Source organism: Chlorocebus sabaeus, chromosome 13 (assembly GCF_047675955.1).
Source record: "Chlorocebus sabaeus isolate Y175 chromosome 13, mChlSab1.0.hap1, whole genome shotgun sequence".
NCBI lineage: Eukaryota > Metazoa > Chordata > Mammalia > Primates > Cercopithecidae > Chlorocebus > Chlorocebus sabaeus.
The window spans coordinates 43149936-43164236 of record NC_132916.1 but is presented as its reverse complement, the minus strand read 5'-3'; the positions used below and the strand labels follow the sequence as shown (position 1 = coordinate 43164236).

Genomic DNA, 14301 nt, shown 5'->3' with positions numbered 1-14301 from the left:
TATTGTTAATTAAGGGTAAGGCCAATTTGAAGAGCAAAGTTTCAAAATACAAAACAGAATAGTCTTGTTCTTGGAGTCTTTGAAGTATATAATACTTGCAATTTTGTAATTTTTTAAAAATTTCTTTTTCTAAGGAATTGGAAGAACAACATAACAAAGAGAAACTAAACCTAGAAGAGGATAAAAATCAGCTCCAACAAGAGCTAGAAAACCTAAAGGAAGTACTGGAAGACAAGCTGAATACAGCCAATCAAGAGGCAAGAATTCTTTAGACCTGTTGCCTATGTTATAGATATTAATAATAATAACTTATTCTGGTGACGTTGTATAGGTAGGTGAGTCTCATGAAGGTAAAATATCTAGAATAAAAATAATTTTAAAACTTTAATTGATGTTGAATTTTTCATGACACTCTGGTTATGTTCCACCAGGTAAAATTTACTGTCAAAAACATTAAGGTGCTGTTGTGGGGAGAAGCAAAACAAAATATCACCACATAGGAAAAGAACAAAAGAGAGTTCTCTGCCCTTTTGCCAAAAAAGGGCTTATTATTCTCTATACTGCCTCTTGTTCTACAATTTCAACAGAAACTGAGGATGGTAGCTAGAATCAATAGGTTTAATCTGAATTACAGTCTGTGATATTGCTCTTTTAAGACTAGATATAAATGAAAGAGGAGAAAAGAGGGAAGTTACAGCTCTTCTTCAACCTCATATCAGCAAAGTTCCAGGTGGGTTAAGGATTGGACTATAATATGAAAATCATAGATATGAATATAAATAAAATATGAAAACAAAAATAACAAACCTGAGGACAAAGAAAGCTTTTTGATCATGATAACAAAGTTATGAATTGAAACATAGAATATTTGTACAGTTAAAGCTAAAACTTCTTTATATCAAAATACACCATAAGCAAAATTTAGAAAGAGGAAAAACTGGGAGAGATGAAGTAGGAGATTGACAGATTGACCAACAAAGAATTCATGTCCTTAACACTTTAAGAGTATTTACAAAACAGTAAGAAAACTACAGACACACAGATTATCTTTTTACAAGCTAAAGATGAACATGAAAAAAAAATTGTTTCGTATAATATAAGAACTGGAAATGAAATCAATGAGATGCCATTTCATTACCATAAAATTAACAATGATAAAAAAAATTGAGACCATGCAGTGTTAATAAGGGTAAAGAAATAAGCACTCAGAAACTGCTGATGGGGATACAAAATTGTATAATTTTCCTGGAAAGGGATTTATTGGCACATATGAAAGCCTTAAAGAAAGGCTTTAATGCAACAATTTCATTTTTGTGTATTTAACCTACGCAAATAATTACGGATTGCTGACAAAATTTCAGCACTGTTTGTAGTAGAAGAAGTATAGAAAAACTTAAATTTTCTCAGAAGTCTGTCTGCCTAGAATAAAGGGAGTCTTTTCCTAGTTCACACAAGTTTTGTCTGCTTCTCTTTCCATGTTCTGGGACTGCTTCCATGCTGAGGGGTATTGCCTTTTTCCTGCTTAGAGGCACACATGGCCTAGCAACTGCCTTGGTACAATCCAAGGTCAAGAAAATGAAGGCATTTAGGGTCCTTCTAGGAGTTAGATACCTTCATTCCAAGATGTTAGAGATTTTATTCTTAATTGCTAATAAGTATATATGAATTGTTTTCTGTAATTGACTCATTCATTCATTTATTTAATAAATATTGAGTGGCTATTAGGTACCAAAGCACTGTTACACACTGTGGTTTCAGTGATAAGTCAGTCAGACATGGTGCCCACTACTATGGAGAGACAGACACAAAAACAAGTAAATACAAGGTTGATGCATATTACAAAGAGTGGTAAGTAATTAACAAGGGCTTGTCAAAATAATAAATTTAGGAAAGCTTATGCAAAGGCCCTGAGGCATGAGAAATCTCTAGGAATTGTAAGAATACCAGTTGTATTAGTCTGTTTCATGCTGCTGATAAAGACATACCTGAGGCTGGGCAATTTACAAAAGAAAGAGGTTTAATTGGACTCACAGTTTCACATGGCTAGGGAGTCCTCAGTCATGGCAGAAGACAAGGAGGAGCAAGTCACATCTTACATGGATGGCAACAGGCAAAAAGAGAGCTTGTGCAGGGAAACTCCCATTTTTAAAAAACCATCAGATCTCATGAGACTCATTCACTATCACAAGAACAGTGCGGGAAAGACACAACTCATAACTCAGTCACCTTCCACTGGGTTCCTCCCTTAACATATGGGAATTGTGGGAGTTACAATTCAAGATGAGATTTGGGTGGGGACACGGCCAAGCCATATCACCAGAAAAAATGGAGTGTGATAGCAACTATAATAATTAATATTTAATGCTTACTGAGTCCCAGACTTTGTTTTATATAGCCTCTTCTTTATACTGTTCTCTCCTTTAATCCTCACAGCAACCCTGTGCAGTAGATACCAGTTCCTAAGGCACAGAAAAGTTAAATAACTTGCCCACGTCAGCACATAATAAGTAGATAAAGTCAGAATTCCATTTCAGGTAGTATGCTTTCAGAACTCAATTCTTAACCCTAGTGCTACTCTTTCTCTCAATGAGTATATAAAGACCAAGAAGAAGGGATGCCGTGCTGAGGCTGGAGATATCAGCAGGGGCTATGCATAAGCCCCATGAAAGATTTCAAAAGTTATCCTAAGGGCAGTGGAAAACAGTTGAAAGATGCTAAGTGCAAATACGTGGATGCTTGCACAGTGGATGGGGCTTATGCTCATGTCCGTATTTGTAATTTATAAAAAACTCACTCTGGTATTGCAAGGAGAGTGGATTAGAGAAGAACAAATACAGATAGATGGATATATCAGGAGGAGGTTTCTACTTACTGTATTCCCTCAGTTTGTACATTAATAAGGAGAATCTGAGTATTGATTTCTATTGCAAATGACAGAAATCCTAGCTCAAACTAGCCTAAAGAAAAAGAAAATTTAATTGACTCATATGACTGTAAAGTCCAAGGATAATGTTAGCATCAGGCAAGACTAGATTCAGAACTGAAATTGTGACAATAGAACTCAGCTTTTCTTTTTCTCTTAAATTGGGTTTGTTCTCTGGGTTGACTTCATGCTTCAATCATATATTCCCTGAGGTGTGTGTGCAGCTGGCAAAAAACCTTTTCTAGGAGCTCCTTTTAAAGTCCTGAGATCACTGTGACTAGATAAGCTTAAACCATGTGCCTGCCCCAAACCAATCCCCATACCAACAAAATGAGATGACCGTACTGGTTTACACTTCAATGAAGCGCTTCATTCTGGAGTTTAAGTTGAATGCTTACTAAGATGACATGAACATAAAGAATGTGAGTAGATGCCCCAAATGGCATAAGGAGATTTTGTTATTGGGAGACAATAGGTGTTTTCTCCATGTATCCATTTTTATTGTATTTAAGAAAACAAACTGATCAGTTATGTTCAACACTTACTTTGCTTTTTACATTTTGTTACATTTAACTTTGCAGAAGTTTGAAGTTTTTGCTTATTTAAATATTCTATCTCTAATTAGATTTGTAATGGCCTTAATAGGCCTTTTCTTTGAATTCTTTACATTGTTACTAGAATACTATTCTTTTTGTTTGTTTGTTTGTTTTCTTGAGGCGGAGTCTCCCTCTGTTGCCAGGCTGGAGTGCAGTGGCGCAATCTCGCTCACTGCAACCTCTGCCTCCTGGGTTCAAGCAATTCTCCTGCCTCAGCCTCTCAGGTAGCTGGGATTACAGTGGCGCGCCACCACGCCTGGCTACTTTTTGTATTTTTAGTAGAGATGGGGTTTCACCATGTTGGCCAGGCTGGTCTTGAACTCCTGACCCCAGATGATCCACCTGCCTCGGCCTCCCAAAGTGCTGGGATTACAGGCATGAGCCACTGCTCCCAGCCCTAGAATAGCATTCTTTATAATTTAGTTTATGGAAGAATTTTACCAAACTTTCAAGAAACAGGTGATTCTTTTCCTGTGAAAATACTTCAGAGCACGGAAAAGATATGTAGCTCCCCTAATTATCTTATGAGATTAGCATTCCTTTAGAGACACCAACAAGATAAAATACTACCACCCCCAGTATTGCAGAGCATATACCTGCATAGAGAGGGGACCAGAAGGTTGTGCACCCGGGGAGGGAATAGTGGGTCAGAGAAGGATTGAAGGAGAATTTTTTTTTTTTGTAATGTCCGTATTTCCAAGGAGAAATAGGTATTTATTTTAAATTATCAATTTTAATTTTTGTAGAAATTTCATAGGCTAGGCCATTTTGTAAGAATGAGGTTTTTACTTTATAGCATTGTCCTAAATAATTTGAAATATTTCATGTATGTATTTTAGTATTCGTAACTTTACAGTAGGGTTATGCTTAATCAACAATTGTCTGTTAGCTCCTAATTTCAAGAGTGTATAAATTCAACTCTTAAAGATTTCATGAGACAAATTTTGTACGGAAACACAGGAATCACAACTTACTCTAGTTTATAATATGTTTACCAGCTTATCAATATTGACCTAAATTTATCCCCTTTGCAAATAGGAGATAGAGACTCAAATGAAATATACGATTAAATTTTAAAGAATGGTTTTTAAGATATTTTTATCTAAAATTTTGTTTTACTCTTTTATATAATCTTTATCTTGCTTCAGCTTCTTATAGGTATTTTATTATATGGTAGAACTAGGAATTCTCTTTGTTAGACAAAGGTGTGTCTATTCCTCTACATGGTTGTCTTGAAAAAAGAAAATCTTAAATATGAAAGTCTTTTCAAAACACAACAGAAGAAAACTGTCATGGTTATTTGAGTGCTTTTTCCAAATTAATCAGGAAATTGTCCATTCAGTAAAATTACAACCAAATAAAATAGGAAGAAATTGTAAGACTATTTTGCTGTTCTATTACAATGAAGTATATTAAAAGTACCCTATTTACTTACAGATTGGCCGCCTCCAAGATCTGGTAAGGAAAAGTGAACAAGGTCTTGGCTCTGCAGAAGGACTTATTGCTAGTCTTCAGGACTCCCAGGAAAGGCTTCAGAATGAGCTTGATTTGACTAAAGACAGCCTAAAGGAGACCAAGGATGCTCTATTAAATGTGGAGGTAATTTCATAATTCTACTATAATCTAAACAGCAGCAAAATAGAAATATGATTTAGCCATTTGACCTACAGCTATTTAAACAGCACATTGTATATAATTAGTATATTAGTTTTTAGAACTACCATAACAAAGTACTACAAACTGGGGAATTTAAAACAACAGAAATTTATTCTCTCATAGCTCTGGAGGTTAGAAGTCCAAAATCAAGGTGTTGGCATGGCTATGTTCCTTCCTAAACTCTAAGGGAAGATCCATCCTTGTATTTTCCAGCTTCTGGTAGCACCAGGCATTCCTTGGCATTCGGCAGCATAATTTCCGTTTCTGCCTATCTTCACATCTTAAAAGGATACCAGTCATATTGGAACAAGGGCTCACTCTACTCCAGTTTGACATCATCTAAACTTAATACATCTGTACTGACCCTATTTCCAAATAAAGTCACATTCTGAGGTACTGGGAGGGTAGGACTTCAGTATATCTTTTAGGGGACACAGTTCAACCCGTAACAATTGGAATGTGCAGTTCTTTTACTGGTAAGAGTTAGAACTCTCATATACAGCAAGTAAGTGTTTCTCTGTGTCTGCAGATTTCAGAAAGACTCTGTCTTTTTAATTCCACTCTCATGAAGCACAGCAAAGATTTGGATTTTCTTAGATAGTAGACAAAAATAATCCATAAAACTGCGTGTGTCGTACCCAGGGAGTTTTTAATCTTTTCCTTCAGAGAGATGGGTTTAGACTATAGGCGCTGAAGTCGGGTTCGTTGTATGTAAATTCTGAATCCTCCACATAGTGTGTAACTTTGGACAAAGCCTCACCTTCCACATCTGCACAATGAAGGAGGGGTGGGGGGTAATAACACTCTTCACAGCACTATTGTAATAATTAAATGACATAAACCATTTACAGCACAGTGCTTAGCAAAATAGTAAACACTCAGTAAATATTGCCTTTTACTAATATTATTTCAAATTTTCTTTAGTTTAGAATTGGTGACATTTCAAAAGCATATAAACAAGGGCACTTTAGTGAAAATAATTATATTTGTATTTTATCTATGATATAATTATATTCTGTGCGCATTGAATATTTATTATCTTCCATTTTGAATTTTGTGACAATAAATTACTTCATTTTCCTCAAATCTTCATTTCCTTATGTTTACCTTTCTCCAGTGGCTGTGTGATATGACAGTTTTAATATATAACAAGGAATAATTGGAATTTAAAGGTAGTATAATATACAACTTGATATATTTAATTTCTGTGATGCCAAATATATTGACTATAATCTCGATGGTAGCATTCTGTGGTGTGAAACTGAACTGGATGACCAAACTATATTAAGACGTGTTTTTTCCATTGTCAAAAAATAAAAGGAAAATGGTATTTTAAGGTAATACAAATATATTTAAAAGTAAACAGTCAAACTATTTCTAATGAATGCTAGTTGAATATAGATTGTGTTTATATGGTATAATGGAGGTTCTCTCTTGCCTTGGTGCGCACCCAGTTCCTGACTTTAAGGTATTTTATCCTGGTTGCCTTTCCCCCTGCTTGTCCTGGCACTGAGTTTTGAGCTTAGTGATTCACTTTCATTTCTTTCAGATCTTTTTTCATGTTTACATTGTACTTCTGTCCAGTAGTAGAAAATAATAAACATTTTAAGCAAAACTCTATCAGTTGTTCATTTTCTCTTCTGCTGGGCAGAATTTTAACTGAGAAAATATAGATGCTGCATCCTGGTTTACCACGACTCTGTGTAAGCTCCTTAAGACAAAGTGTTTTGTTTTTTTTTTTACCCTCTTTTCCTCTACCCCAATAATGTCTAACGATGTACTTTGCATTGAGGAAAAGAAATACTTTTTAAGCAATCTACTCCATTTAATGTTGCCTTTGGTGGAAAATACAGAAGTTAGTAGAGGCAGAACACTTAGTGAAAAGAACAGTTGGCTAAGATGGCTGCCTTCAATTTTCAAAACTTACTGCTTAGTAGCCAGGCCAACAATGTAGAATGGCAATTTCAACATTGGCTTGCTTTTTTCTCATTAATCTGGGTATACCCTTCAAAAACTGCCACACCACATGTCATCAGCAAATGGGTGATCTCGAAAGGGTCATTGTGATAACAGGAAGATAGACCATCATCTGCTCCTCCTCTGCCTTGTGTCCCGAGAGCAGCTGCTCTGCTGGCAGGGGCTGATGGCTGCCACTGTTGTCCAAACAGGTCACCTCTATCCCCAGGCTCCACAGAGCCACTTGATTCATGCTAATCTACAGGAATCTTGTATATATTGCCACATATTACCATAACACCAAACACATGGACAATTAGTTTGAAGTTACATAATAAAAACAGTAGCCTAAATTCTGCATACTTATTTTTATCATGTCAGTTAGATACAGCTATATACTTAAGTTCTGAGCAAGTAACATACTTTCGAATATGAGTATGAGTGAATTTGAATAACATATCTGTCTGTGTAATGGGTGTACAGGTGAAGGTAACTGGATGATCAATCTACCGTTAGATACTTAATACATGTAAAGTATAATTAAGATGATTAATGCTGACTTTAAACTATTTAAATAATTTGTAATATAAGCCTTAATAAAATACAGTTTAGACAAGAACATTTAAAATACAAAATTTGTTTTACATATTTTATTTTCAGAAAATCTTGAGTCATTTTCACAGATAGCATTATCAATTATTGGGCTGTATTTAAAATTAAAAGTTTTAATACAAGCTCTTACGTAAATTAACCAGCAGTGTTTGTTTTTGAAGTTTAGTCTTCATTGAAAAGTTTTTATTCTTCAGGGTGAGCTAGAACAAGAAAGGCAACAGCATGAAGAAACAATTGCTGCCATGAAAGAAGACGAGAAGCTCAAAGTGGACAAAATGGCCCATGACTTAGAAATCAAGTGGACTGAAAATCTTAGGTACATTTTCTGTTCTGTAATCTTCGCAATAAAGACATACAAGAAAGTTCTTCTCTTGTATAACTCATATTATCCTATTGTTAAAGACATAGTAGCAGTATTTTAAATTGAAATTTCCTGTGATTAGAGACAGAGAAATTGGATTTTTTTTCTGTTCGAATTCAGATTTACTTTTTGCATTTCCTTGAATATAAAATAGGCAGAAAACTAACCTGAAATCAGAAGACTTCTTTGTTCTGGTACCTATTCTGCTGTTAATAAATTGATAAATCAGTGATACTGGGGTAAGTTACCAGTTTACTTTACAGTCCTTAAGTAAATAATCTGCTTTTACTCAGCGTCATAGACTTTTGAAGAGGATTAATTAAGCACTTAAAAAACCCGTGGACTCTATTACAGTCAGTGAGAGGAACAATTCTCTTTACAAAGTAAATGTGTTTGTTTTATTTTAGGCAAGAGTGTTCTAAACTTCGTGAAGAGTTAAGGCTTCAACATGAAGAGGATAAGAAGTCAGCAATGTCTCAACTTTTGCAGTTGAAAGAGCGAGAGAAAAACGCAGCAAGAGATTCATGGCAGAAGAAAGTAGAAGATCTCTTAAACCAGGTAATTAATAATCTGTATTAATTAGAAAGTTCATTTCCCTTGACATTCTCTAGCTAGGGAAATATTGTAAAACTCTGTTAATTCACTGTATTTTGTTATTTTTCATGGGGCAAACTTAAAATTTTTAAAAATACATAAAGCCAGGAAGATGTATTTATAAACTTATACATTGTGCTAATCATTGTTATATGTGCAGTATGAATACTGAGAAGAATGTATTATGATTTTTTAGTTTAATATTTGACCTGAATATATTTAAGATTTTAAATGGGAAAGTTACCTATTTTTTGAAAGTATACCATCTTTTTTCATGTCATTAGATACTGTTTGGGCAACAGAGGGTAGAATTTATTATATGTATCGTGATTACCTAAAATCACTTATCAAAAATGAACAGCTTACTTTTCTCAATCCTGCTATCCTTCAAAATAGTTTAAGCCCCTTGGAGTATAACATAAACAAAAGGTGGTAATATTCCTAAATCTGTGTTCTTATGTTATGCTCGCTTATTTCCATAACATTTGTAACTGTAATTAAAAGAATGTACACATTTTCACTCATTTACACAACTTTTAAATTTATTAATTCTTAGCATTCTTCCACAGAGTGAGTCATTAAATAGGATTAACTGCGTGAATCACCAGTTGATAAGCAAGTGTAGAACTTAGACAGGAAGCAGCTCAATAATGTAGTGCCAGAAACCTACCATTATCTTTCTATTTGTGAGCATGATGAATTTCAAAATAAACAGGATAGACTTTTTGTAAGATCATTTGTTACATAGCTACATACATGCAGTGTCTTTCAAGAATACTAGGGGCCTGCCAATTTGTGTTTGGTATCTCATAATAATTTATAATGTTACTCTGAAAAGAGAGAATATATGTGCATGTTTACATTTGTGTATATATGAGCTTTTGTCAGTCACTTGAAACTCAGACAAAAATAAGAACATGGAAACAGCTTTTACTAGAAATTGGATACCATATTAGCATTGCTTATGATAGACTTACTTTACATTCCTTTTAGGGACCCAGAAGGACAGATTTTGCCGAGTAGAGTGGTACTGATCCCCTATCATTAGACGAGTAGTAAGATTCTGCATCTAGAAAGATTAAATTAGTTTGATTATTTAATAAATATATATTTTTTCAACCAGAAAGTATTAAACATAGACAGTTTTTGGCTGGGTTTGTACTGTGAAGTGGCCCACCACTTCTCCTACCTATTTTCTATCAAATTGTTTTATTTGTTACTCCTTTAATCTCTTGTATTAATTTGTCAGATGTCATCCATACAGCTCTGAATTTTGTTTTCTTCTCTTTTTCCTTTGGGTTTCTATTCTGCAGTGTTCTTTCCTGAGAGGGCCTAATGCTGTGCATCTTGTGGTTCTGTATATCATAAAATAATGTATTACATATTAGCTCCAGTTTTTGCCAGCTTTACAGAATTTCTAAATCGATTTTCAAAGCAGATTAACCATAAATATCAAGATAACCAGGAATTAATGGGTTCCAAAGGTAAAACTATTCTGTGATGCTCCATGCCATCAGACCATTTCCAAGATTATAATATCTTCCTTTCTCCCGACTTCTAAATTGTTTAGGCACACGCATTGCCATGGAGAAACTGGCAAGTAGCTGTTGTACTCCAGGATTGTCTGTGCCTGAAGAAAATTAAGAAAACAGGTGCACAAAAAGATGCCCCATTAAAGTAAAAATGGGTATGACGCTTTCAAGGTTTCATTCTTTCTAGGCATATTAGATGACAAAAAATTATAGTAGGACCAGTGGTTCTTTTTAAATGGAATGTCATTATGGACAAAACCTTCCTTCTTGGCTCTTTGGATCTTGTTCTCTGGACTCCTTTGGATGGATTTCTAGAGCCTGTGCTCTAAAGCCTGCTCTACCACCTTCTGCTTGCCTTCCCCTGCTGCTAAGCCCTGTTCCCCATAACCTCCAACCCCAGCCCTACCCCTAGGACCCCTTCCCTGCATTCACTCCTGCTGGTCTCATTCATTTCCTTTAGCCTTTGCAAGGCCAGCAGCCTTCAGCACGTTAAGGGAAACAGACCTGGCTTGGCATTTGTGATATTAAAGGAGTAAGACTGAGGAATGGAATTGGTGTGCCTAGGGCTTAGGCAGAGGCATGTACTATGAAAAAGCATCAGAGGATGTGTTTTCACATATTTTAACTATTTCTGAGTGAAAACATGAGATTTTTATGCCTTAACACACCTGAATTTCATCCTATTTAGAGGAAAGAAATGAAATGTCTTTCCTATGAATCTCTTGAGAGTTAAATTAGATTTAAGCCAGCCATCGTGGCCTGCCTATCTAAAAATGAAAATGAGCATTAAAAGCATAAAATTTTCATTTTACTTGAATCAGATATTTTTCACTTCATGGAATTTTCCAAAAGCTATTATTCTCATTCTGTGCTACGATTCAGTCAATTTTGTATCTTTTAGTTTCCTTGTAATATTTCATTGTGTTCTCTCTTTCTGTCCAATGATTACACTTTAGTCCAAGGCTAATTATGCTTCTTGGGTTGATCAGTGTATACGTTTGAATTCTTTAAAGCAAAAGAACTACATTCTTATGCTTCAACTCTATCCAAGGAAAAGTGATTATATAGAGTTTTCTGTGATCATATTTTCTATTTGTGATCTTAAAATGCCATCACATGTTCCTTTCTTTCATCTTTTTTAAGGCAGATTTTATTTTGGGTCCAATATAATGATTTACTTATTCAGGCTTAAAGCATTGGACTGAGAAATTAAGGGAGATACACAGACCATTCAGACACAGAACTGTGGAATTTTACAGTTTGAGTCTGACTCTCCATTTTGTAGATGTGAACTTTGAGACAAAGTCATTTAGCTGATTATAGCCATGTATCTGACACAATGTTTACACTTCACAAATTTACAATCTAATAGGAAGATTTATATATAGGTACTTAAAATAAAAGTCACTGTGCAGTAGGTGACTTTAAAAATGATCCAAGCAGTTTATACTGAGTAATGATGTGTTGGAACTGGCTCCTACCAGCTCGTCATAGCTAATTGTGCCCCTCTTCCCAGGACTACATTTGGGGACATCATGTTGATGACTTGCAGTCACCCGTGGTGGTTGCATTTACGTCACAGCATTTACAGCATTTGTAGCAAATACTACAAATCAGGTCATTGCTTTTCAGAGAGCTGTTAAACATTTACCAAAATACCACTGGTCAGGAGTATACAGTCAAAAAACAGTGTAATATAGCCAGTGTGCTTGGGGAAGGTTTCATTGAGGAGGCCAGCTTTAGTGGGACTCATGAATAGGGCAAAGGATGAACACAGAGGAGTGACAAAAGTACAAAGGTTTTTATTCACTTAATAAACATTTTATTAAACATGTGCATATTTCCCAGGCACTATGAGGAATACAGTAATAAGAAAAACAGAGTTGGGGGCAGTTTGGATAGAGGTTATTGTGGAAAACCTTGACTTCCAAGCTCAGGAGTTTAAAAGATTACTTGGTAAACTGTGAGATTCTGTCAAAGGTTTGTGGAAAAGAGAATAACATGCTGAAAATTTTATTTTAGGAAGCTTAATATGACTTTTATATTGAAATAAGAATGAAATAGAGATATTTCAATTTAAATATCTAAATTAAAGTGTTTGGAACTGAACTCTTGAATGGACACCATGTACCACCAGCATCCCTCAACCTCAGCCAAACTGGTCTTCCTAGAACTAGCATCCGTTCACTGTTCACTGCTCAGCCGTCTTGGACTCCTGTGTTGTACACCAGACAACCTGTTCATCAGCAATCCCCACTGCTCTACCTTCAAAATAAATCTAGGACCTGCCTGTTTCTCCCTACTACCGCTACCACCATCTGATTCCAGGACACTTGTAGTTCTTTCCTGCACTGCAACTGTTACCTTGTTTCTACTCTTGCCCACCTACAGATTATTTTCTGACCAGCCAAAGTGATGCTCTTAAAATATTAAGTTGGATTATGTTACTATCCTGTTTCAAGATGCCCAGTGACTTCCTACTACAATTAGAATACAGTTCATACTCATGCCATATCCTCTAGTACGCTTGTGATCTGGTCTTTGGCTGCATTGCCAACATCATCTCCTATCACTCTCTCCCTTTGTTTTTTTACAGCCATACTGGACCCTTGCAGTTCTTGGAACACACACAACAAGCTGAACCTGTCTTGGGGACTTTGCACCTACCAGTCCCTCCACATGGAACCCACTTTCTAGAGATATGCACAGCTTTTTCTTTCACTTTGTTCAGTTATCTACTCAAATCTTAACTCCACAAAAAGAGCTTTCTTGACTTACATTCTCTAAAATAGCACCATCATCTTTCATTAGCCCCCTATTCTGCTTTGTATTCCTTCAGATCATTTACTTCTACACAGTATATATTGATTCTCTCACCCATTCACATATAAGTTCCATAAGACCTGGACCTTTGTGGTGTTCACTGTGGTATCCCCAGCACCTAAAACTGTGCCTGGCACATAGTAAGCACTTGGCAGTTGTTGAATGGAGTGAACAGAATGAGGCACAGAGACCAAAGAAGTTTTCAGATACATGAAATACAAATAATTCTGCCCAACTAGGACCTGGATTAAGTTTATCTCACAGCAGGTGCAAGAGAAACTGTAAAAGGATCAATCATCTGCTTTGGTAGAAGAGAAGAAAATGTTAAAGTTGACTTGGGTTTGAGCCAGACGAAAAGGAAATCATCATCTGAGACAAGGAAGTCAGGATGAGCTATTTATTTGGGGTGGGGTGTGGGTGGTTGGGGAGATGAGGTGTAAGTTTTCTCTTAGATGTATTGATTTTACAGTCATAGTGTATTTTATAATTTTTCATGCTCAGTAGGAAAGAGCAATGACTCGACTAAGAAACAGCATTAAAATAAATGCTCTTGATCAAGAGCAATTGAAAAGCCAGATTCAGTAAGGTTTGTTGTAAACTGCTTTCTGATTTTTAGACCAGTGCTATCCAATATGATACTAAGTATCTTTTCTTTTTGCTCTTTTAAATATGGTTACTGAAAAACTTCATACACATGGCTCACATTCCTGTTTCAGTTAGAGAGTACTGATGCAGACTATCTAGATCATGACACTATTTGACTACGTTTGGCATTAGAGCTCAGTACTCATTCTGCTATTCTTTTTTTTTTTTTCTGAGATGGAGTCTTGCTTTGTCACCCAGGCTGAAGTGCAGTTGCATGATCTCAGCCCACTGCATCACTGCAACGTCTACCTCCTGGGTTGAAGCGATTCTACAGCCTCAGCCTCTCGAGTAGCTGGGACTACAGGTGCATGTCACTGCCCAGTTAATTTTCATATTTTTAGTAGAGATGAGGTTTCACCTTGTTGGCCAGGCTGGTCTTGAACTCCTGACGTCAGGGAATCCACCTGCCTCGGCCTCCCAAAGTGCTGGGATTACAGGCGTGAGCCACCGCGCCTGGCTGCTATTCTTTTTCTTAGCTTTAAATTTTCTATTATGTTAGCAAGGAACATATTCTGTCTCTCTTAATTTTTTTTTCTTTTCTTTTCTTTTTTTTTTTTTTTTTTTTTTTTTTTGTGAGATGGTGTCTCACTTAGTCACCCAGGC

The 14301-nt window shown here is 35.8% G+C and overlaps 1 protein-coding gene across 8 annotated transcripts in view; it reads left to right on the top strand.

Annotated features, from left to right (window-relative positions):
- FAM184A (family with sequence similarity 184 member A) overlaps positions 1 to 14301 on the top strand; it is a 137273-nt gene that overhangs the window by 86470 nt on the left and 36502 nt on the right. For all 8 annotated transcript variants that reach the window (XR_500003.3, XM_008007211.3, XM_008007212.3 and 5 more), the window contains 4 exons: positions 135 to 257; positions 4957 to 5118; positions 7938 to 8059; positions 8512 to 8662. Coding sequence is in view for 7 of the 8 variants with exons in the window: in XM_008007211.3 (XP_008005402.3) it covers positions 135 to 257; positions 4957 to 5118; positions 7938 to 8059; positions 8512 to 8662 (558 nt within the window). In the remaining variant the exon portion in view is untranslated. The remainder of the gene's footprint in view (positions 1 to 134; positions 258 to 4956; positions 5119 to 7937; positions 8060 to 8511; positions 8663 to 14301) is intronic.